The following is a 23688-nucleotide window of genomic DNA, read 5'->3' on the forward strand; positions in this document are numbered from 1 at the left end:
ACTGTACTTGATCGACACCAATTGCACTTTTCCTTTATCAACTAAAACATCTTGAAATTATGTAACTTCATGTATGCATGTTTAAACTTGCTTGTTATTTACCGACCTTGTGTATAAATAGGCATCACAGCATATTTCATGACCAATTAGTACATTTTTTATTGCTGAAACTTATTCAAATACAGATAATTGAAGATAGTTTTTAGGGATTGATTACTTACATTAGTTATAGTCTATTTAAACAGAAATAGCCATGGGGTGATAAATAAACGTAAAAGTATTTATTTAAAAAAATCACACAAAGTCAAGATAAATATAGTAAGTCATTAGGTCAATTTGAGCTGTTCTAAACACACCAAATGAAAAGCAGTCAAAGGCACCTCTGGAATGGAACGTGGGGGAAAAAATATTATTACTAATTATCCCCCAATTTAAAAATATTTTAAAATATACTCTTGATTCGCTTTTCAATAGCCACTATTTGTTGTTGTACCGTCTTTTGCAATATTACAGGCTATCTACACTTAACATTAAAACACAGTCAGGGATTGTAAGAACGCAGCACAGAAAGCTTGATCGGCAAAACTAAATATTTCTCAAGCGATGTAAGTTTTTACTTTCTGCGTAATGGCTCCGCAACAAATTGGACACTTAATAAGCGCCTGTGAACATTCCTCACAGGTGGCCAGATGACCGCACGGAATGAAAACGACACAAGTATCTCGATCCATACACACTTTGCACTGTTTTTCCCTCTGCAGTTTCCGTAGTGTTTCCAATGGGTCATCATCTGAAAGACAAAAAAAAAAGTTTACTCATCACCACAACATGAGTGCACACATGTTTTATTTCTTTGTGGTATATAAATACACCTACAGGGCTAGAGGCAAAATTACATCACAGTGTTTTTTTCCTCCGACAGGATTCAAGTAAGTAATGTGAATTTTAGCAGTTTCCAATTCCATTCTTAATTTACAGTCCTTTTGAAAGCATTGTTGTCATTTACTGATTGTTACAACGATACTGGGGAGGGACTTTGGTTCACTTGCGTATAGTCTTGTATTTTGAAGTTATATTTCATTTTACTGATTATTGCACAATAACTGTACAGCACAACACCATTATTAATGTTAGAAAACATTTGTGATGTATAGTACTGCTAAAAAAACACGGAGATAATAGATATAATGGAAACAAATAGAGATTTATTCTGATTAAAACTAAAATTGGCATCCTGATTGCAAAAGTGGTGGTTTTTTTCCCACCATGTCAGATTTTTGTCTACAAGTTAGCAAAATTCCAAAGACGATCTGTAGTGAGACCTGCCAAATTATTCCAGCAAAATTACACTGACGATCTTTAGTAAGACCTGCCAAATTATTCCGATTGGACTCATCTACAAGGTAACTTGTTTGTCACATTTGAGACAACACGGTGAAATGTGTGTGCATTTCCCGAGTCCCAACAACTCAGTACAATCAACATCTGCAAACAGAGAGCAAGCATAAAAAGTATTAAAAGGATTAATACTGGATTTTTTCTTAATCTTTAAACCACAGGCATACCGTTGCAAGTTCTATTTGGTTTTACACACATATGCACATTTATTTCATGATTTAAGAAAACATGGATCCTATAGCTCAAAAAAGTGACGTGAAAGAGAAAAGCTGCAATCAGTTGTGGGAGGGAGTCTAGTCCACAAATGTACATATTTACCATTTTTGTATGCTGAAAATCCATTCTGATGACTTGAGGTCTGAAAACAAACACGTGCACAGTTAGAAAAGATTTTTCAAAACTCAATAACGAGATTGACCAGATTAACTTGACATAAAACTGTTGCTACTTCTTTTCAGGTACAATGTAGTAATATAATAATAAGTGTGTGCAAAGGTTGCACCCATTCTCAGAGTTGCATAAAGATTAGCCAAATAGTGTAACAAGTTCAACATTAAAAAACACTTCAAGATTCTGTGTGGTTAAGAAAAAACATTTATGGGGGAACCTAAGAGAATATACCAGTAATCTAAAAATAACTCAAATTGAAGAAATAAAAATTAAATCATAAATTACCTTTTTTTTTAATGAAATAAAATAAAAACTAAAAGGTTCTAAAAAAAAAAACAATTGAAACTCCATCTTACATTTGTAAAATTAACAGAAAGCAACTTTGTTAAAAATGAGCTTTTTCGGTTAATTTAAAATGTTTTGATTGTCAGTATTGCTGACATCCATAATAAGTACAGAAATGTCAGTCATTTTAAAATTTTAGATAACCTTACTTTATCAAACAATACTTAGTGACTTCTTTTACCTTGCACTCAAATACTCCATATATATACTATATATACAAAATAATATTCAAATACTAAAACTAGCAAAAACTACACCAAAACTAAGTAATTTGAAAATAGAAACGAATAAAGACTACATAATGACCTGCTCTAACAAACAAATTAAAAAAACAAATGAATTTGAAAAACAAAAGTTTTCAAAATAAGAACAAACTATGGTGAAAAATTCCAAACTATTATAATCCTGATTCAGGTACACAGATTGCGCTCATATTGATTCACATCTTCTGAAACAATAACAGAAATAATAAATTCTATAGCCTAACTGTCATCACTTTGAAAACAACAACTGTAATATTAACAAAAACATGTATGTTGCACATATTGTAGGCTCACTTCTTTGTTTTGTTGAGGACCTTGCAGCTGGATGGTGTTGATAAATTCTTGTCCTTTCTCTGCTAACAAGAAGCTGCATCTAGTTGAGGAATGGAATGGCATTCACCGACTTTGAACACAAAGTAAAATGCATGCATGTTGGAATTGCTGTTGTTCTTGTTACCCAGGATAACTTTTGGCATGCTCTTCCCATGGGTCTTCATCAGGCTCCCAGCCTTTTAATCCGCCACCACAATGAAAACACATCACCATGTCTCTTTCCCCTGCACGTATGCATGCACACACACAAGAACAAATGATATTCAGGCATAAGAGTAAATTCAGAACCTCATTACACTGAATGTTGATCCAGTGGAACTTCCAAAAGGAACCCAGTGGAGCAAACTACAAATTCAAACCACCATCCTTCAGATCATAAGCATCTCGGATTAACTCCACAAATGTATTTGGGTTTGTGTGTTTGTGTTTTTGCGCGTGCTTTTTTTGCGTGCATGCGTGTATGCGTGCGTGTGTGTGACGCTACTACTAGAACAGAAGGGTATCAGTGGAGGCAAACAGGAAAGGCTTAATAACCAAAAAAAACTTAATTGAAGTCAATTACATCAACAGCAAGGGAAAATACAGTACCTACACTAATTTTACAATTCTTCATTCCAGTTGTTCCCTCTTGATTGCTTGTCTGCAAAGCGTCTTAGAAGCATGAGTAATTTGCTGTATTATTAATTTGTGTTGCACAGTGGTGCTAGACTATTATGGAAAAATACAATTATGATTATTAGGGCCTGAGCATGAGCTGCGAACGCTGCAAGGACCCTATTGTTCTCGTAGAAACTATTTTCATTTTTTCTCCGTAAAGACTCGCATTTGTGATTAACTTCAAATGTTGAACTGAGGAGGTTGCATTGCACGTGTTAATTACTGCCATACCTGTGCTGTAGAAGCCAGCCCTTGCTAGTCGATCATGATCTATTGGGTGCTGAATCCCTGCAAAGCTGCGCAGCCTCTCTTGGAAACTCCCCATAGAGATGTAAGTGTTGACTTGAGGTGCACTGCGAGGATTCTCCAGTCCCGTGCCCCCCTCGGATGGGATGTTTCCCACGTCATGGCCGAGGATGAAGAAGCAGGTGGGAAAATGTTTGCTGTGTTCACCCCAGGCCGCGTCTCCAGCTTCCCAACCACCAAGCATGCCACCGCAGCAAAAACACTGAACCCGGTCACCTTGGCCCAGGTAGTAAAGGCCAGCTTGCGCCAGATCACTGGGTGTCACAGGAGCAGTGGCTGGCCAAGTGGAAAAAGTCTGACGTCTGGCCTCTTCCCTCCTCATATGAGGGACCATTGGGTAGGTGGACTCATCAACCACCTCCCCTGTTCTCAAACGATATTCCATGTCTTCGTCGTCTTCGTTGTATCTGGAGCCCGTTAGCTGTGTACTGTGCTGGAAATTGGTGCGATGGGTGCAGCTGAGAAACTTGCACAATGGGGAAACCTAAAATTGAGTTCAAATGCAGTATATGATGACACAGATCATAAGAAGGATGTGTCCCCCATTTCCATGCCATCTTACCTCCTTATGCCTCTCTACGGGTATGTCTCCCCGGCACCAGTTTTCCACATTCATCCTGCAGCTGAAACAGCGAACCCGATCGGCAGGACCAGTGTAGTAGAATCCAGCCCGGGCCAGTCGCTCTGCGGGCACCTGGTCTGCCAGAGTGGAGCCATAGAATGAGTGGAGACGGTCGCTCATTTGGGAGTAGTCGACCATGCAATCGGTCTCGAGTACACCATCTTCTCCGAGGTCTGACATGATAGCAGCAAACAGGGGATTGCTACTTTGGAGTAGAAGAGAGAGTGGGTGGGGAGGGGATGGGGGTGTAGAGAGACCAGAAAAAGTCAGACATCTTCTGTATGACTTGAAGCCGACTAGACATTTTCACCATCTATGTACTTCCGGTGGCAATAGCTACAACTGTACCTTAAGTAAGCTAACCTTCTTGTCACGAGGCCAAGGCAGAGCAATTGAGAACACATTGAGAACACAAACAAAATGGCTTGAATGTTGATTTTCAACCTTTCCTCTCGAGTGCCATTTTTCAAATGTGTCATGTGTCTGTCCAAAAGAAAATGTTCTTTGGGAAAGAAACAGCATTTGACTCAACTCATTCAATCCCAGCCACTAGAAACAGCAAAGTAATGGGCAGTTGGGCAATGCAGTATGGGTTATTTGCCAGTCTGTTTTTATTCCATATTGGCAGCTCCACATGTCCGTATTTCATGCATGTACCATATTGAGCCGACATGTCACACTATTTTTACATGTTTTGACAGGGTTTGCCTCAAGAGCGACTTATATCTGAAAATATACTGGTAAATTCTCCATCCATCCATAATGCATTTTTACGTGACAGACCTGCTCTATGTTTTAAGTGTTATGTTTTCACCACTAGAAACGGCAATGCATCATGGGCAGTTGGGCACTGTAGCATGGGGGGCTACCCGAGAGGTCACGAGAGAGAGCGAGAGAGCAAGCGAGAGAGCGAGAGAAAGCGAGAGAGAGCGAGAGAGAGAGAGAGCGAGAGCGAGAGTGAGAACGAGAGCGAGAGAGAATTATGAGGATCGTATTATGTCAAATTCATCTTCTCAACGCTGGGTGGTGTCGTTTCTTCCTTTTGCCGTCATAATATTTTCAGAATTTGTCAGGTGGTTAACATAATTTATAGTCCGGTGCGAGTTCTACTGGGGTAGATTGGGTCAAACGTTTTGTACTTGAAAAATCAAAACACGTACTTGAAAAAATAAAACTTGAAACTGAAAAGAAACGTGTTGAGCTTGAATGTTGAAAAATAAAACAATTGTCAATTGTCATGTCGAATTCAAAATAAAAATACGAAAAGCTTTTTCGAGTTGAAAATAGTTTTGAAAAAGAGTTGAACATGAAAAAAAATGAGACCTCAAATCTTGAAAACTAAATGCAAGTGAAAACTGAAAATAGTTTATTCAGAAAAAGTAGCAAGATCTCTAATCTTGAAAGTGAAAACTGAAAATAGTTTACTCAAAAAAAGCACCAAGGTGAAGCAAAAGTACTTTCAGCTCAAAAAAACTTTTCATTACCAATTAATCAAATTTTCTATTTGTCATTTAAAATAGATTGGGCTCAAAGGAAAATAATAAAATAATGTGTTTTTTTTTTTACCTACTCGTGGTTATCATATTATTACAACCTGTCCAAGTTAAGTTGGGACATAGCGTGTGTGTGCGTGTTGGGTGTGTGTGATGGGCACGGCTGAATGAGACAAGTTTGTCTTCAGACTCATACACGCGTGAGAACAGGGTGGAGCACTTAGCAACACAAACCCTGTCAACACAGACCAATAATATTTAACTCGACTTATCAAGTTTGATATGCATGTCGAGTCAAGTCAAGTTTATTCGTATAGCCCTAAATCACAAGCAGTTTCAAAGAGCTTTACATGTACAATTTTTTGGGACAATTATTCTCAAATTCTTATTCGAACATACTAGAAAAGCATTGTAGATGATTGCTGTTGTAGTTTTGAGTGATATTCAACTGCACTGCATTATTTTATATTTTATAATTGGCAGGAGGTAAAGAATGTTGTTTTATTACACGCATTTCAAACTTGATGTTAGAGCTTACTTTTAACTGATGCGAGCGTACATCTAGCAGTAACAGACAATAATCGATAAGCAGTCTTTGCTCTTTGAACTCCACATTCAAAACTAAATCACCAAGTAACTGCAACTGCGTGGGGAAAAAAAACAAAACAAGGGTAAAGTCAATATTTGCTGGCTTCACATATTCCATTCCATAGACAAGCGTTATTACAAATTCCAACCACAGCGTCTGAAACGACTCACGCGGTTTTGAGCAAGCTGGAAGTCACGCTGGGGAAGTCATAAACATAAGATATCACACGCAGGCATAATACTGACAGGACTCTCATTTTGCATTCACAGCTTCGTGCTAGCAGTAACATGCTAGCCCGAGCTATTCTACATATGCTTGGTATGACTTTTGTTTGTTAGAGATCAAGAAAATAAGTTTTACCTTTGTCCCGTTCGTCACGCTTTAATCCAACAACAACTTCACTGAGTTCTTTTAACCAGAAGTGACATGAAAGAGGTGTATCGGATGACGCGACCTTTTCAGGAAGTACTTACTCAAAAGGTTGACTGGTGCGCTCCACTTCTGCGCATCCCACGTGACACAATAGTGATGTGCATTCCAGTTCTTTTAAGTGAACTGAATCTTTAGAATCAGTTCACTCAAAACTCAAAATCAGTTCACTCAAAACATTCGTTCAAACGAATCTTCTGCTGTAGACTGTGCCGCTGAGTGGAATAAACAGTTAACGTTCACTGAAATTTTGTGGACCCACACCACACAAAAGCGAATGAGACGGTGACTCGCTCTGGTTTCATCCACCAAGATTGCAGTGGATGTGCAACAGAGTACACAAAAGAAAACACACAAAATAAAGAAGCTTAACACTGATTTTATTACGCAATTTGCAATACATCAAATGTCAAAGAGTGGTCTGTCGTTTGGGCCAGTGCATTTCAGTGTTTTTGGTCAGATATGTTACCATCTGTGCCGCTGAGGAAGCCAAACTTGTCTCAGGTCTGGGTGAAGCTGAAAATGCACCTTTAGGTTGGCAACGCATCATCCTTCCACAATTCGACGAAGTACGTTGCCGAGACTGCCCTTGGCCATTTGGAGAGGTGTTTTCTCCTCCTTGTTTTCAATGTAAATGCTGGCTCCGTGTTCCACCAACAGCTTTGCTGCTTCAACACGCTCCTCATCGCACGCCAGGTGGCTGGTTCAACAAAATGGCAAAATAGTTACAAATATAAATACACCTTTTGTCATTTAACACTTCCACATTGCTTGATTCAAGTAGTTGAGATCATGCTTTTATGGTTCAGTGGTAGGACAAGTGTTGCTCCAAACATACAGTGCTGTGTTGCCCTGCGAGTCCTGGATGTTGGTCGAGGCACTCTGTTTGAGAAGCAGCTGGATCAGGCGATAGTTGCCCTTGGCGGAGGCTCTATGAAGTGGAGTGGAATCAAGTTTGTCTGTGGCATTAGGATCGGCTCCATTTTCAAGCAAGAGCAAGGCAATCTAGGAAAGAGGACTGAAATAAGCCTACTTCGCTTTGATTTTCCACTTTGTTCACATGGCGTGTTCCTTTAGACTGCCAAAGTGGTTCCAAGTTATATCTCAATATCCATTCGCTTATACTGTTTGAGTATAGTATATACAATAGAGATAAATACGAGTTCAAGATTTCTCATAGTATGTAAATGACTTTCACTACTATTCATCAGAGGATACGATCTGAAGAAAAGAAATGCAGTTTTCATTACGGCTGTCAATAATTTTTTTGTGGCCCAGCGAAGCAAATAAAGTATGTACGTAATGTTACCGGCTATCACTACGTTAATGGAATTGCGTGCATTTTTTTCCCCACTTTTTGAATATATTCCATCCCTCCATACATCTACCACAATATCTACTGCATCATTTTCCATAACTTGTGATTTGTAATTACATTTGATTTCTACTCACACACAGAGTGAAAAAGGGGGAAAGAAAGAGAGAGATAGAGAGAGAGAGAATGATGGGGGGAGAAGGTCAGAGGGAGGGGAGGAGAGGGAGAGAGCGGGAGGGAGAGTTAAGAAAGTTAGATATTTACCTCATATCTGTCCTTGGAGGCGGCATAATGAAGAGGAGTGCATCCATTTTGATTTACAGAATTTAGCTGAGCGCCTTTGGCTATTAGTGCTCTGACAATGTCTTCTCTACCTGCAGATGATGCAATGTGAAGAGGGGTCCATGCAGCCTGGAAATAACATCAACAAGGGCTGTCGTTTTGAGTTCTTCCATTCGACAATCAATATTTCCATGGCTTTTTACCTATTTTAACCCTTTTGATGCGTTTGCGTCACTTTTTATTTATGTTATTTTACTACTTTCCAGCCAATAGTCAACACATTTATATATACTTGAGTACGTTGTTGTTATTTTGTATGTAAAAGAGGATCTGTATCCTGTCGTCTTTCTAGTATGCAGTCAGCCTAAAACAATTTTCTTTTAGTGGACAACAGTAGAACGGTAGGAAGAGTAATTATTTTATCTAAATGTACAGTACTGTGTTTTAATTCATACATCATCTTGCATGTTCACTTCCACTCCCAGGTCAAGCAGAAAAGAAACAATGTTGAAATGGCCAGCCGAACAAGCCCAGTGCAAGGCCGTTCTGTGATCCTGAAACAAGAGAAACGTGCAAAATTGAACATTTAGACTGCTATTCTATTATCACGTCAAATAAAACACATTTTTACCTGGTCCGTTTTGCAGGCAAGGGTTTTATCAGATGTAATGCACTCTTTTAATTTCTCAAACTGGCCCAAATATGCCAAATTACACACGTCAACGTTTGAGACAGACCCTTCCATTCTTAAATATATTGTGTCGAAATGTATTCGGAAAATAATAACTTGTGCATATGCGTACGCTGCCGAGTTTGAACCACGGGTGAATGACTCAGGAAATGATAACTTCTACTTCCGCATACAACTCATGAACTCGTCACAATAAAATCTAAGGCGAGATCTGTCCAAGGTGTTACACTGAAATGCTGTATATTTTAGATGCATATACAACTACAGATAAACATAAGTAACATGTGGATTAAAAAAAAGCCTAGAACAATACTACTTGGTAACTGCATTGCATGTGACCCACATCTGTGTTTTATTTTGGTAGTTCGAGCTACGTTTGCAGGAAGTAAATAAGCGTCAATGCCACGGCCAAGCAATCGTTAAATCAAGCAATTTGAAATAATACAGCGAACATTGCTGCGTTATACATCTCTTGCTAACGCTTTTATTTCATTCCGAGATATAGCAGACATTTTTTTGCTCATGGCAGCGATGCTGGTAAGCTACTAATGAAACTTTTTTAGGCAACCGGCAGGGCAATGTAGTTAGCCTCTTGCTCGTAGTATTAGACTTGCACGTGTTAATGAACAATAACACTAATTTGTTTGCAAACCGTTTCCCCATCCTGCAGGATTTCAGGACTCATGTGGACCAGTCTTGCAGGTATTCGGAGGAGTTCGTCAACATATACTATGACTGCATGGATAAGAAAAGAAGGGTGAGTGGCTGTTCAATTGGTTCAATGACAATGTAAATTGGAGTGATGTTTATTCTCAAACCAGCTCTCTTTCGACATCCTGGAATTATTTTAGAACAGTGGTTCTTAACCTTTTTGGAGGTAGCGAACCCCATTAGGTTCATATGTGCATTCACCGAACTCCTCTTTGGGGGGGGGTTGTACCGGTGTGTTCGGACATACGGGGGCGGGGGGGATGCGCTACCGGTGTGTTCGGACATCCACTTTAGGGTTAGGATGCAACGCTTGAATCAAACTCTGAGCTCAGAACAGTCCAAGAGATTGTCTAAGCTATTTGTCCTTACATTGTCTGTATACCACTGGGTGCTTTCCTGTCATACAATCACATTACTGTACGGCTTTCTGACGTCTCACTACTTGTTTCTCAGAACCTCACCAGACTCTACCTGGATAAGGCAACCTTGGTGTGGAACGGAAACACTGTGTCCGGACTAGTTGCCCTGGGAGAGTTCTTTGAGGCACTGCCCTCTAGCGAGTTCCAAGTCCAAACACTGGATTGTCAACCAGTTCACGGTTAGTGACGTCCCAGGAGGTCAAATAGCAAAACAATGTGGACCGAGGGTGTCCAAATGGATTCCTCAGAGGGCTTTATACAGAAAAATCAAAGTATAAAACAGCTGTATTCTTTAACATGATTTCAATTTTTTTTTTTTTATCGGCCCTTACTAGAATAGTTCCGCCCCAGCACGCAACTGTTTCTGAATCTTATTTTCCCCCACATTCAGAATCCAAACAAGAACAATCTGGCTAGTGGATCATTAAATATTTAATTACCTTGTTGCAGGAGAAAAGTAGAGAAAAACCTTTTTTCTTTCTCTACTAGAGAAATTTTGTTGCTAGAGTATTTAAGTTGTAAATAGCTTTTTTGCATATCTAGCAAAGCCCTATAAAACAAAATGATTACCTGTAGTAATGTGTTATTGTTTTTTTAAGGGGATCAGCTGTTTTAAATATCACCTGTGTCTCCCTTGGCTCACAGATCAAGCAACTCAAGGTCAGATGACTCTACTTGTAGTCACCGGCGGAACAGTCAAGTTTGAAGGGAACAAGCAGCGTTTCTTCAACCAGAATTTTCTTTTAACGGCTCAGGCGTCTCCAAACAACGATCAACCCGTGTGGAAGATTGCTAGTGACTGTTTTCGTTTTCAAGACTGGAATAGCTGATTGTCCTCAGCTAAACTGTTTTTTTATGTATTTAGATTTGTAATGGGAAGGGGGGGAATGAGATCCACATTTAGTATGAAAAGGGTTTTATTGTCAAGAATAGCTTTAACAGTAAGGCCTGTGATTAGGATGGAGTAGTTTGTGTACAGTATACAAACAAGTTCATGAAAATACATACAAACACGATACTGACTTGATCAGTTTCCCCTTTACAAAGGCTAAAGGTGTAGCTGCTGCCACCAAGCATGGTCTTTAGCCATTTATCGTGAACAAAGTAACCTGCTCAGCATGTGCTGACACCAAGCATGGTCTTTAGCTATTTATCGTGACCAAAGTAACCTGCTCAGCATGTGCTGAAAGTGCAAGCAAAAATCCTTTTGGCATTGTCCCAAAATAAAACATCTGCTCTTGGTGTTCCTGAGTCATTTATGGTTGGACATTTGGTCTTTTTCAGCATTGACATAAATAGCAAGAATAAAATTAGCCAGAATAAATTAAAGGTTGTCAAGCATATCTCTGGATAGGGGGTGTTGATGACCTAACGCTTCATGTAAACTTTTCGCATGGCCGTCGATACTTTGAACAATTTGTGATCAAAACGCCACATAAAACCACTGACGACAAGTGCTGCAGACTGAAGGCACAGTAACATCCGTACTCCAACTACAAAAGAGTATCGTTATCAGTAATGGTTCAATGACTGTAACACAGACAGCACAGTATTAGCAATGTGTGGAGGAATGATAGTTTTTAAGGGTTCCTTCCAAAAAAGCAGTCACCCATGGTCATCTTTAACCATCTGACTTCTACACACCAGTGGCACAGGTGGATCGAAAGCTGCATCTTCTGTGTTCAACTCACTTTCATTTTTTAAGTCCGTCTGGAACACAGACAGCAAAGAAACCCACACACTTTACGGGAAACTACAGGAAAAAAAGAGCGGCCAAGATGAAATAAAGCCTCTTGGCTGGGAAAGAGTGCGACTTATTTGCCACCATACATCCTCTCTATGTGGTGGCGATAGTGGTTCTTAAGCTCTTTGCGCTTTAGCTTGAATGCATCTGTGACAAGACCCATCTCAGGTGTCCATGGCTCTGGGCTCAGATGGACCTTCACAGGAGTTTCAAAGCGCTGGAGCTTAACTACAAGGATGAGAAGACAGGTTCAATTTCATTGTGTCAAAAAGGTAAAAGAGATGGAGATAGAATCGTCCTAAGACTATGAGCTCCTACTTTTAGCAGCAACCTCCTTGATTTCCTTCAGGACCTCTTTCTCCATGTCATCATGGGTGCAGATGTCCTCCCAAGATGCATCCAGCCCCCTCTGCTTGGCTCGTTGCATCAGCTGCTTCTGGTTGGGAACCACAAAGCTGATCACGTAGTTCTGGTCACTGATGGGTAGGATAAGGAAGACAGGGAAATTAATTGAATACACGCTGCATTCAAAATATGTTAGTTGGAAATGGGGGTGACTCTTGAGCCAATGACTCATGCAAGCCAGACTTTATAGCTGCATCAGTTGAATGATTCATGAAGACTGCTGCCACCTTCTGGTCACTTGCCCTCACTAAAACGGAAAATTTCCTTCCCCTTGTTGCCTTTCCTGTGCAACAGCCACACTTGATTTTGGCTTTTGTTACAAATGAAACATTTGGGCCTTGAACTTGGCCAGGAGCTAATTCTCATCCTCTTTGTTGGCACATTCGCAATGGTTGCATGTGACACACCTGTTTGCGTAAACACAAATGTTGTCGATGAGGGAGCTGTTCTTCAGGGCCGACTCCACCTTGCCGAGAGAAACGTACTCGCCCGCTTGCAGTTTGACCAGATCTTTTTTACGGTCTGAACAAGGATATAAAAAAAAAGAAAAAAAGTTAACACAAGCAAGTCAATCCAAAGTCATTTTTGTGATGATACATACCTACTATTTGTAGACAGCCATCTGGGTGCACCTCACCAACATCACCAGTGCAAAACCATCTTTGACCACTCTCGTCCACAAAAAAGTCCTCATCCTTACTCTCGTACTTGAAATAGCCCATGGTCACGTTTGGGCCGCCAATCAGGATCTCGCCTCTAGGGTTAGGCTTATCTTTGCTGGTGTAGCCGCCTAATTAAAGTAGCAAATGGAGACATCCAATAAGGCAGCAATAGACGGATGTTTCACTGGAATGTGCAACAAGCGGCAACAAGTCTGTTCAACAGACATGCCGTACCTTCAGCCCAGTCCCGCAGTCTGAGCTCACAGCAAATAAGTGGCGCCCCAACACGGCCGGTGCTAATGTCTGCAACTGTATGGCAGAAAAATAAAACAATTGTTGAATCATTGGATTTTCCTATTCTTATTGTTTAATAAAACCTTGGCTTCAGTTCACTGGGATTAACCTGGGGAGCTCTACAGCAAGAAAGCTGCTCCTAAACTGAAGTTCTTAATTTTTATCATTTCAAGCCTTGTTAAACTGTAACAGATGTATCCTTTTTGTCAGAATTTCCAGTCGACTAGTCAAGGTCAACAGTCTCTCTCTGACGTTCCACAGCGTTTGGAAGGGAAAACAATGATTCAGTGGTCAAGTTCTTCTTTTACACGTAACCGATTGAGAGAATGACTCATGTGCGTATCATGTGCGAGGTACACACTGTCACTGAAAGATACACTTCTTGCTGGTTGCTTTTTTTTGGTGTGTGTTCAAGCAAAGAATGATTTCCTCCTTTGACAATTTTTTTGGCTAGTCTTCAAACTCTCCACATCCGCTGCGGTCAAAAAGATCTACTACACTATACACAATTGTTTTGCCGAAATCTATGCTCACATGGACAAAAAAAAAAAAACTTGTGAAGCACTATTGGAAAAAGACGAGGCTGAAAAAAAAAAAAGGCTGCTTCCGTCCTAATTCATTCGATTTACATTTGTGTATAGATATGCTGAATGTCCGTTTGTTATTTCTTTGTGCAATGTAACCATTTTGTGTGCACTCCATCCTGACAGTATGTATTACTTTCATGATAAAATATCTGTGCTGACTGGCAAGAACATCAATAGACAGATATCAATAGATTGCTTTTGTTCTACCAGGCAAAAGTGTGCAAGTCCAGAGCCAAAACACACACAAAAAGTCTGATCAGTGGTTGTGCGATTATAGCCTTACCCTCAGTGATGGTGCCTGCTCCACAAGTTTCAGTGAGGCCATAGCCTTGGCCCACAGGGCAGCAGAAGCACACATTCATGAACCTCTGTGTGGCCGAGGACAAAGGAGCTCCTCCCGACAGCATCAACCGCACTCGCCCGCCCAGCAGCTTCTTCACTTTTTTGAACAACAGGCTGCAACAAGGACACGTATGTGTCACACCTTATAATTTTATCAAGTTCAACCTGTTACTCTACATGTACTTTGCGAGTAGCAACATGAAAACAGTTGTTGCAAGACAATTCCTTACGCATTGCAGAGAGGTGCGTCGTAGCCTCTCCTGATCTGCTTTAGTTTGTATTGGTAGCCCAGGTTGAAGAGCATCTTCTGAACATAGCTCATCTCCTGCACTTTGCTCATCACGTTCTTGTTTATGCGATCCAAAATTTCCTATTTGGTGGGGCAAAAGAAGAAACGATGAGCTAAGAGCAGGGGAATAGAGCAAAAACCAACATGATTCTTACCGGCACAGCTGCCATCAGTGTGGGTTTAAGCACAGAGGAGTCTCCCTTGCTTCCTCTTTTTATTTTTGAGGACTAGAAGAAGAAGAAACAAAATGAACGCACCGCATAGAGCCTATGACGACTAAGTGTAGCAAGCACACAAAATGACAGAAGAAGACCCAGCAGAACATTTACCTGATCAGACAGCGTGTGGGGGGACGAGTAGCCTATCGGACACCCATACGTGACACAGCTGATCTCCGCAGTCATCTCCAGCACATGAGCCAGAGGCAGATAGCCGATGTAAATATCCTTGGGCCTGTTTAGGCACAGAAATAAAAAGAGGTGAGATCTGTGTGGCCACATCTTGTGTTGTGGTTGGAAAATATTCAAGCACAGTTGGTGACCCCTGAGCAAGCAGTGCCCATGACAAAAAGTCAAATCAAAATTGTCTTGTTCTATGCGCTCCAACTAGTCTCAACATGCTGTTCTGATTAATATTGTTTCTAGAAAAGAAATAACGCTCCCGTCAAATAATCCACCCATCAAAGTGCCTAGTAGTGCCCGTAACTGTTTCTGGTCTAAAACCACAACTTCATGAAAAATGGTGGTGACATGGTAAAAGCTGTGATGGGCATTTAGCTATTTAGCTTTGCACAGTCCTTATATCATCCATTTAAAATACTACTTGAAAAGGTATTTATGACGAAGAAAATTGGTGTCCATGACCAAACCGCGTTAGATAGCAAATCGCCTGGAATCGAAGCGTGTAAAATCGTTCAGGTGCGCTAGTTGGTGCAGTATACAGTAAGCAGCTACTCAAGCCTGGAACTCTAAACTACCTGCATTACTTGTCATGGGAGGCACGCATGCATCCAGTAAACATTTTTGGGACTATGGTTGAATTTCAATTTTGCTATTTAAGGTGTTTCAATGAAACACAAAATGCAAATTTTATCCTGCAAACTCATGCAAAACTGCTTATATCGAGCTTTGCAGCCAGTTTGGGAAGCGAGTTGGTAGTTTATACTCGCTCGTTAGAACAATTCAAAAGTAACCCATCCAGATTTCACCATTACAGCTCAAGGTTTAACTCCTTAGGCCAGGGGTCGGGAAACTATGGCTCGCGAGCCAGTACACTAAAAAAATCATTGGTCTTAATTAAAATACATGCATTTAATTGTATTTAACCTATCGGTGTTTTTTTTAATGGTATGGCTCTCACGGGAAATTATTTTTAAAAAATGGGCATTTATGGCTCTGTCCGCCAAAAAGGTTCCCGACCCCTGCCTTAGGCCGTGTTTTTTAAATATTTGAACATACCCAAGTCCAGGGATGCGTTCACATTGGCCTGTCATTCCTGCAATCAAATTACTGTGGATAATCATGACTCCTTTGGGGCGCCCAGTGGAGCCGCTGGTGTACATGACCACAGCCAAATCAGATGGCTCCGGCTTCACAAGTTCCTTTCCCACTGCAAAACAGACACATCCTTTTATATATATAATAAAAAAAAAAAAATACAATTACATTATTTACCGTTTCTTTGTGCACATTCCCTACGGTGCAAAACACAATATGGTAATTTATGAAAGAAAACAAACAGACGTGACAGAAACGGCACCTGGGGAGTCAGCCATGGAAAGGCAAACTGGTTTTCAGAGGTTGAAGTGGGCCTAAGTAGAGATGTCTACATACATTTAGAAGCTGGTTGATCCCCGTTATTTTGACATTTTAAGCGATGTATTCACAATCATTTCCAATGGACAAATTGCAATCGCTCCCTCAAATGACCACTAAGACATGAAGGGAGGGGGCGTGGCCATATTCCACATTAACAGTGAGCATTTTGAAGGCATTTGTTATCTCATTATTTCTACAAAATGAATGGGCTTTTTCCATTTTCCTGATCAAAATATTCAGAAACTGAACTTGTAGGTGAAAAATGGACCATGCTTGCTTTTGTCTCTCTTTTAACTTACAAAAACAAATCTGGTTGTAGATACACAACCTTAAGTTAAAAACTATGATTATAATTAACAAGTGTACAGTTAGCAAAAGGTGCAACCGATAAACTGAGGACGACTGGAATCGGATGCAACGATCAAGAGTGACCAAAAATGACCTCTTGGAATGAACCCCAAGCACGACTGTTGAAACTCTAAACAGGGCACAGAATCCAAAAGAAATTGGAGCCTTTGCAAAACATTGCTGCTGCTAACCCACGGTTATTAGAGTTCTTCTCATTAGGTCAATAAAACGGAAAATGTTTACAAGCAAGAACTCTGAAATTACGGACGGCGGAGAACCTGAATAAAGTAACAATGACCAGCGATAAATAAATTAACAATTGGAAATCAAAGACACTCAAGTGGACAATCAATAAAATATACTTCAAAGTGTTCTGTGCACGAATGATGTTTAAGTGTTTTCTGCTCCAAAGCACAATCACAAATAACTAGAATTTGAAGTTGCTAAGACACCTCACACATTCAAACTGAGTATGAGAATTTCTCTTGACGCAGTATTGTAAATGGTCAAGGTGTGACAGAACACTCACTATTTTCAGGCAGCGCGCCCAGATTTTGCACTTCTTGCATACTGTGGAGAGAGATTCCTGCCGGGTAGCCTGCTGTGGTCACTTTCTTCTGGTCCGCATAGATTATATGTTTCAGTTTGGGGATATTTGGAAGCACATTCTGGACAAACAAGAGCACAAATGGGGAGTCAAAATCCTTTCATACAAGATTTTTTTTTTTTTTGCTCTGAATCTGCTCATGTCTCTATGTACAGGACACCACAGTTTCTCTAGGAGCTTGACTGAGCTTGTGTAGAGTAAAAAGAGACTTGTAAACTGAATCCCCAAGAAATTACACACACACGGTGAGAAATGCTGTTACCAACAACCAGAAATTTAAGCATGGAAATAAACCATGAGAGGGCAAAGCATCCTGACATTTTCTTGTTTTATTAGCTTTAAACATCCTAATTTAATTTAGGGCTTATAGTATTTGCGAGGAAGCTATTTCTACAAAAGCCGGTACAACTGCAAATGTTGGAAATAGGCCTGTTTAATTTACTCTGTGGGTGAAAACTAAACTAAATATTAAGAAATTCATATTTATTTTTTGTGGTGATTATTTGAGACTCATAGTCTATTAGGACAACCACTATTTGGAGTGTATAGAGCAAGTTGAGAAGGGGCAAAGCGGATGGTAATGATGATGCAGAGGGATAAACTCACTTTTAGTTTTGTCTCGAGCAGTTCCACACTCGTGACAAGATGAGAAACTCCAGTTTCATTCAGTCCAAATGCAATTGCCTCCTCTCCCAAGGTTGCATAGAATGTCACCACTAGTGAGAAAACATTTTTTTTTTTAAGTGAACATGTATACGCTGTGTTTTCGACACAATTCACAGGAGAGACAATGTAAATACGCACATGGGAAATTATGCCTAAAGCATGTTTGGGCAGTTATCATCCATTCTGCTCTGGTCTCGCAGAAGATTGCAATAGTGCTTTTGGGTTTCTGTCCGAGGGCTGTCAATCCGCTTCCAAACTGACTGGCGAGTGAGTCGATTTGGTTGTAGGAGAGCCATTTGTAATCACCAAGGATCAGCTAACGGGAGTCACAAAAGCGAAGCCATTAGTCATCAAAAACTGTACACAAAACAAATAAGGTTAGCCTCAAATGAATAAATGACGTATGTACTAACTTTTTTAAAAATTTTCCCATTGGGCTGCATCTCGTTTTCCTCACTCAGCACTTCTCTGGTGCCAAGACACGGCGAATCTCCAAAGCGCTCCACTGCGAATGCGAACAACTTATCTAGAGTGTTCTTGCCCGGCAGGTCTTCCTTGGCCAGCGTGTCAAAGTGGTCCACAGAGCGGTAGGGTCCCTCCGCGCATCCTGAAGTGGAGCGAGCCTTGACCCGCTTGGACATGACGTTCCTCTGGCCGGCACCGGTGATGTAGTACCATGGTAGGAAGGAGAGGACAGAGTAGAGCCACACCACAAGGTGGACTGGAAAAAGGAGGACAGACTGGACAGTATCTGACTGGAAAGCCATACCGTGGTGGATGTGATGGGGGAGGGATAGGGATGCTTCAATTGGGTAGGGAAATGCTTAAAAGGCTAGGGGGGAACTATGAAGCCCAGCAACGGCACGACGTCCAGGGTCCCTCAGATCCCAGGGTATTGAACTGAAATTAAAACATAAAAGCCTGTCACAAAAGCAAGCAGCAAAAAGCAGCGTTATATTTGACACCTAATCAAGAAGCGTCAATATGCCCTTTCAAGATATGGGAACTTCAGCGCATAATTCAAGACCTTTTAAGCTTTGATGTTTCTGTAAAGTGCGTCTTTGTCATCACCCTGGTGCTCTCTGATGGCAGACAAAATCAAAGAGCAAAGGAACTTTTTGTACCAGGAACTAAGGAACTTTATTTCCTTGTAATTCTGGTGCCAAGCACAGAAGTCCAACAATAGAACACCGCTCGGGTTCAGATCCGCGGGGTCGTTCCTCCCAACCGCGCCCTTCCAGGTCTCACTGTCATTGCCCACGTGAGCATTGAAGTCCCCAGAAGGAGCGCTCTCCAGCACTTCTTCTAAGGACCCCAAAAAGGGTGGGTACTCTGAGCTGCTGTTCGGTGCATAGGCACAAACAACAGTCAGGACCCGTCCCCACCCGAAGGCGCAGGGAGGATACCCTCTCATTCACCAGGGTGAACCCCAATGTGCAGGCGCCCAGCCGGGGGTCAATAAGTATGCCCACACCTGCTCAACGCCTCTCACTGTGGGTAACTCCAGAGATGGAAGAGAGTTGAGCCCCTCTCGAGAGGGCTTGTACCAGAGCCCAAACTACATGGAGGCAAGTCCGACTAGACATAGTCGGACTTGCCTCCACACATAGTTTGAAGTGGCTGGGGAGAGGGAAGTCTGGCGGAAGAAGATGGATGGATGGATGGATAATTCGGGTGCAGGGCCAAAAGTGCTACAACTGCCATCATTCATCAGCATACATTTGGAATAAATATTTTTGGGAGGGTTGACTCCCAAAGATTATTTCTCTTGCACCATTTCCTTTGTTGCATATTGCAACAAATTGAAGTTCTACCTGCCTCACAAAACTGGTTGTGTTCAACCTTCAAGGACTGTCGTGAAATCATAAAACAAGCCCTAGATTTTACATTATGTAAATGACAAACTATGAGAACAAGGAACAGGAGAGCGCTAACACATTTTGAATAATGAACAAAGGATAAAGCATTTGAATAAATGCAAATTTTTCTGACACGTAATGATTCGATATTTGAAAAGAGAATATAATTTGAGTACGGCACATCCGATCCATTACAACCACGAGTACCAAAATCAGATTTTTTTTAAATCACACCTAAAAATGAATTGTAAATACTAGATAGGCTTCCTACAGCTTAATAGAAATTAGATTCATGATTTTTTGATACAATTTGAAATGACATTGAAGGCCAACTTTCATACCTCCCCACAGTCCCTCATAGTCCTAAATTGCTACATTACGCATATGACGCACAGATGTTAAGAATCATGACTAAAACTACATTGCTGTTTTATTGTTTCCAACATTGTGATTGCGCAATCTTACTACAAGAGTCAATGTAATTTTCTGCATTCGTTATTTTTAGGTTTGAGACTAATTACAATAATAAAACTCTACTTAGCTTTTAACATTCTTTTAGACTTTTGAAAGATTGTTTTGAAAATTTAATGCCATTTAAGGCATTGCTTTTAGATACCGTGCCCTTCAAGACTTAAAGGATCTGAGAGCGGTGCGATAAGTTATTTAAGGAATACTAATAAAAAAATCATTCTTTACATTTACAAAATTATTCATATTTTTTATGGCAATTTTGAGGAAACAGTACATTCAGTACAAAAGGATCCAGGAAACGTCAAGCATAATTTCCAGTTATTTATCCTCAAGAGATGCAGCGATGGTTGTTTTTAAAGGACTATCAAGTTGAATTGAGTTGACTGACCTTTCAAAAAATGATGTCAAAGTCTGAATGACTGTGAGCAAAACCACACAATGACTAACATTCATCAGCATCTGCAAGACACGTCAGGCTTAACCCCCCCCCCCCCCCCCCCCCCAAAAGTGTCTACTAGATGTAATCAGCCAAGGAACTTGGGAAGGATGAGCGTCTTCCAACCAATCACAGCACGCAGCGCATCGTGCGAAGGTCAAGCTCTCCTCCTCATTGACCTCTCAGGTGATGACCCGGAAACTACGAAACAGTTTTTAATGCGATAAGATGCTAATGAAATTGTGTCAAAATAAATTGTCTTCCGGAAGCCGTAACAAAATGTACCTTAACTATCGCATAATGACTATGATCGGAAGTTAAAACGAGACATAAAAGACTCGACTGGGTCTGCCTTGAAGTGTACACGTCACTGCGTTACGGAACATTGGCTGACTAATATTTGTCAAGTGAATTAGTCAATGTATTTTTTTACGTCAAAGATGCGACCTTAGTAATCACAGTCTCAGCATTGCCACATTTCCCGTTCACTTGCGCCACAACATAGACTCACCCCACGTTATTTGTAGTTAAATATGAACACATCGGTCCTGTGTTTATTTTCAAAGAATCGGAAGAAAAGAGGACAAAAGCCGCCGCTCGTCCAAGTGTGCCAGCTCGGCTTTGAGCAACCGTTGATGCCCGCCAAACAACGGAGACGAGGAACAGTTTGATTGTAAGCTATTCTACGCTTCCCTCTCAAATGAACCGCCACTTCATTCTACAAACGGATAAAGATTAATGGCCAGCCAGCGAGCGATAGCCATCAATTGCCATGCTGGACCCATTCTTACCTTTGACAGCGGGAACCGGCGAGTCGTGACTCGTGTCTCCATTCACAATGACCGACAGTTACCTCCTCGAAGGACTCAGGAACACGGAACTACTACGTCATCTGATTCCATTTCTCTCGACCAATGGGAAGGGGAAATAAACTTAACCCCCTCAAACATCTACACCCCAAGTATTATATGAGCATGTGTAAGTGTCTGATTCGCGCGCACGCACACACACAAGCACACACACACAAACTCTATCTTATTTATCATTTTCATTTTATTTATATTTTTATTATAGACCATATATATCTATATATATATAGATATATATAGATATAGATATATAGATACAACGTATTTATTCTAAATATCGCCCATATTCTAATAATCGCCCAGTGTGTGTTAGCGACGACATAAATAATAAACATTGATACCTCTAATTATCACCCATGCTGCTAAAAATTCCCCCCAAAACTTAGTTTTCCTCCGCGACCGCATGCCGACGTCATTGCGCAAGTTTAAATATGACTGATTTGACAGCAAGTCGAATGTCCCTTTTAAATTGTTTTTCTCCATAAACTATATAATTGCAGGGTATTTCAATACCTACCCCAACTGTCTATAGGGTGTGTCTATATATATAAAATAAAAATATAAAGAAAAAGAAAACAATAAATAATATAATTGAGTAATAAAATATATAATAAATAAAAAGAAAAGGCAGATACAAAACCTTGTGGCATTTGTCAAGGCGCATTGCCAGCTAAACGGATAGATGCTGGAAAAGTGGCAGAAGGTGAATTACACCACAGTGCCTACAAATGGATGCAAGATTCACCCAGAAAATCAGACAAGAAAATCATTGAACATATTTGGGATAGAATTAAAGAGGAAGCTTGGAAGACACACCCTTAAAATCTTGATGAACTCTGGGAGGCATGTAAGACTGGATTCTTTGCTATTCCTGATCACTTCATCAATAAATTGTATGAGTCATTGTCGAACCGCATGGATGCAGTCTTTCAAGCTCATGGAATTCATACAAATATTAACTATGGCTCTAATAGCACAACAACTTCATTCACCAATGTTGTGACACATTGTGTTCATGAAATGATTCATATTTCTGCAGTGAAAGCAAATTTATTTTCATACGTTCCACCTCGTTTGCCTGTTTTGTGATGTTTTAACAATTCACAACCACGGTCTGTTGGCTGTTGACTGCGATTCGCCCGCTAAACTAAACTGCCCTTACACCGGTTTGTGGAGGTTTTCTTGTGTGTTTTGGGGTGTTCTTGTAGGTATTGAGGGGGGCTGTGTGGTGGACCTCGGGATCATTTATAATATTTAAGCCTCTCACCAGCTGGTGTTACTTTTTTCCTTTGTTATTGTCTTTGTTGCTTTGATGACTTTTAACTTTTGCACTTATTGGTTTTCTTTGTGGCGCCGTTGTGAATGGCAGCCTTTTTGAGTTGCACTCATGTCATCAGTATGTCTTTTATATACCCACTCTGTGGTATGAACGCTGCTGGGAACCTGAATTTCCCCCCAGAGAACAATAACGTATCTATCTATCTATCGATCAATCGATCTCATTCGGGAGAATTTTAGCTTTCATATGAGCTTTTGTTTCTACATCATGTATAAGCGACAGAACGTCTGTCAGGGACTATACATACACCGTTAAAAAAAATAAAGGGAACACTCAAACCATACATCCCAAATCTGAATGAATTAAATATTCTCATTGAGTTCTTTGTTCTGTACAAAGTTGAATGTGCACACTAAAATCATCAATGGAAATCAAATTTATTCATCAATGGTGGCCTGGATTCTGAGTCACACACAAATTAAAGTGGATAAACACACTACAGGTTAATCCAGCTTTAATGTAAGTCAAAATGAGGATCAGTAGTGTGTATGACCTCCCTACAACACCTGGGCATGCTCTTGATGAGGTGGTGGATGGTCTTCTGAGATCTCCTCCCAAGCCTGGACTAAAGCATTTGCCAACTCCTGGGCCCCTGAAACCCAGGGCACCAGCATATGGTGTCACAAGGAGTCTGAGGATCTCATCTCAGTACCTAATGGCAGTCATGCTACCTCTGGGGAGCACATGGGAAGGCTGCCCGCCCCCTAATT

At 40.6% G+C, this 23688-nt stretch overlaps 4 protein-coding genes across 9 annotated transcripts; 1 reads left to right on the forward strand and 3 right to left on the reverse strand.

Annotated features, from left to right (window-relative positions):
• Window positions 1-134: 134 nt before the first annotated feature.
• Window positions 135-6901, reverse strand: xiap (X-linked inhibitor of apoptosis). 4 transcript variants are annotated; one of them, XM_088390553.1, is made up of 7 exons: window positions 6757-6901; window positions 4255-4516; window positions 3618-4176; window positions 2854-2953; window positions 2691-2769; window positions 1717-1756; window positions 135-790 (listed from the first exon to the last, which is right to left on the reverse strand). In XM_088390553.1, exons 2-7 carry the CDS (start codon window positions 4492-4494, stop codon window positions 597-599), a joined length of 1212 nt encoding a protein of 403 aa, XP_088246679.1. In that variant the 5' UTR covers window positions 4495-4516; window positions 6757-6901; the 3' UTR covers window positions 135-596. The 4 variants fall into 4 exon arrangements, with proteins under 4 accessions (XP_088246679.1, XP_088246670.1, XP_088246652.1 ...); XM_088390544.1 differs by having other exon boundaries at window positions 4255-4519; XM_088390526.1 differs by lacking the exon at window positions 6757-6901 and adding an exon at window positions 6567-6719 and having other exon boundaries at window positions 4255-4519.
• Window positions 6902-7188: 287 nt separating this feature from the next.
• On the reverse strand, window positions 7189-9266 carry psmd10 (proteasome 26S subunit, non-ATPase 10). The gene is made up of 5 exons (XM_088374863.1): window positions 9054-9266; window positions 8878-8976; window positions 8405-8551; window positions 7664-7830; window positions 7189-7525 (listed from the first exon to the last, which is right to left on the reverse strand). The coding sequence occupies exons 1-5, from the start codon at window positions 9165-9167 to the stop codon at window positions 7372-7374; spliced, it is 681 nt and encodes a 226-aa protein (XP_088230989.1). The 5' UTR covers window positions 9168-9266; the 3' UTR covers window positions 7189-7371.
• A 217-nt stretch (window positions 9267-9483) lies between these two features.
• Window positions 9484-11485, forward strand: nxt2 (nuclear transport factor 2-like export factor 2). The gene is made up of 4 exons (XM_088374873.1): window positions 9484-9650; window positions 9784-9870; window positions 10278-10422; window positions 10889-11485. Exons 1-4 carry the CDS (start codon window positions 9636-9638, stop codon window positions 11071-11073), a joined length of 432 nt encoding a protein of 143 aa, XP_088230999.1. The 5' UTR covers window positions 9484-9635; the 3' UTR covers window positions 11074-11485.
• On the reverse strand, window positions 11143-21720 carry acsl4a (acyl-CoA synthetase long chain family member 4a). Of its 3 annotated transcripts, XM_088374848.1 has the most exons (16): window positions 21562-21720; window positions 18774-18904; window positions 18418-18654; window positions 18143-18320; window positions 17945-18054; window positions 17261-17399; window positions 16024-16174; window positions 14896-15019; window positions 14722-14793; window positions 14508-14647; window positions 14219-14391; window positions 13289-13363; window positions 12994-13182; window positions 12800-12914; window positions 12306-12463; window positions 11143-12215 (listed from the first exon to the last, which is right to left on the reverse strand). In XM_088374848.1, exons 3-16 carry the CDS (start codon window positions 18643-18645, stop codon window positions 12058-12060), a joined length of 2010 nt encoding a protein of 669 aa, XP_088230974.1. In that variant the 5' UTR covers window positions 18646-18654; window positions 18774-18904; window positions 21562-21720; the 3' UTR covers window positions 11143-12057. The 3 variants fall into 3 exon arrangements, with proteins under 3 accessions (XP_088230974.1, XP_088230955.1, XP_088230965.1); XM_088374829.1 differs by having other exon boundaries at window positions 18418-18904; XM_088374839.1 differs by lacking the exon at window positions 21562-21720 and adding an exon at window positions 20723-20827 and having other exon boundaries at window positions 18418-18904.
• Window positions 21721-23688: the final 1968 nt, after the last annotated feature.

The sequence above is a fragment of the Syngnathus floridae genome, chromosome 1 (assembly GCF_059516105.1).
Source record: "Syngnathus floridae isolate MCC-2025c chromosome 1, RoL_Sflo_1.0, whole genome shotgun sequence".
Classification (NCBI taxonomy): Eukaryota; Metazoa; Chordata; class Actinopteri; order Syngnathiformes; family Syngnathidae; genus Syngnathus; species Syngnathus floridae.

What these genes read in the sequence shown, in the direction of transcription:
- nxt2 (XM_088374873.1), top strand. An exon ending in GCATGGATAAGAAAAGAAGG is followed by an intron (nt 9,871 to 10,277) that starts GTGAGTGGCTGT and finishes CTTGTTTCTCAG; the next exon opens with AACCTCACCAGACTCTACCT. An exon ending in GGATTGTCAACCAGTTCACG is followed by an intron (nt 10,423 to 10,888) that starts GTTAGTGACGTC and finishes CTTGGCTCACAG; the next exon opens with ATCAAGCAACTCAAGGTCAG.
- acsl4a (XM_088374829.1), bottom strand. Translation starts at nt 18,771, where the DNA reads ATGGCTTTCCAGTCAGATACTGTCCAGTCTGTCCTCCTTTTTCCAGTC. An exon ending in GAACGCATCCCTGGACTTGG is followed by an intron (nt 15,020 to 16,023) that starts GTATGTTCAAAT and finishes GTGCCTAAACAG; the next exon opens with GCCCAAGGATATTTACATCG. An exon ending in AGCAGGCACCATCACTGAGG is followed by an intron (nt 13,364 to 14,218) that starts GTAAGGCTATAA and finishes TCTGCCATACAG; the next exon opens with TTGCAGACATTAGCACCGGC.
- psmd10 (XM_088374863.1), bottom strand. Translation starts at nt 9,167, where the DNA reads ATGGAAGGGTCTGTCTCAAACGTTGACGTGTGTAATTTGGCATATTTG. An exon ending in CCTCCAAGGACAGATATGAG is followed by an intron (nt 7,831 to 8,404) that starts GTAAATATCTAA and finishes CCTCTTTCCTAG; the next exon opens with ATTGCCTTGCTCTTGCTTGA. An exon ending in TCGCAGGGCAACACAGCACT is followed by an intron (nt 7,526 to 7,663) that starts GTATGTTTGGAG and finishes TTGTTGAACCAG; the next exon opens with CCACCTGGCGTGCGATGAGG.
- xiap (XM_088390526.1), bottom strand. Translation starts at nt 6,685, where the DNA reads ATGTTACTGCTAGCACGAAGCTGTGAATGCAAAATGAGAGTCCTGTCA. An exon ending in CCGTAGAGAGGCATAAGGAG is followed by an intron (nt 4,177 to 4,254) that starts GTAAGATGGCAT and finishes ACTCAATTTTAG; the next exon opens with GTTTCCCCATTGTGCAAGTT. An exon ending in CATGCCAAAAGTTATCCTGG is followed by an intron (nt 2,770 to 2,853) that starts GTAACAAGAACA and finishes TTCCTCAACTAG; the next exon opens with ATGCAGCTTCTTGTTAGCAG.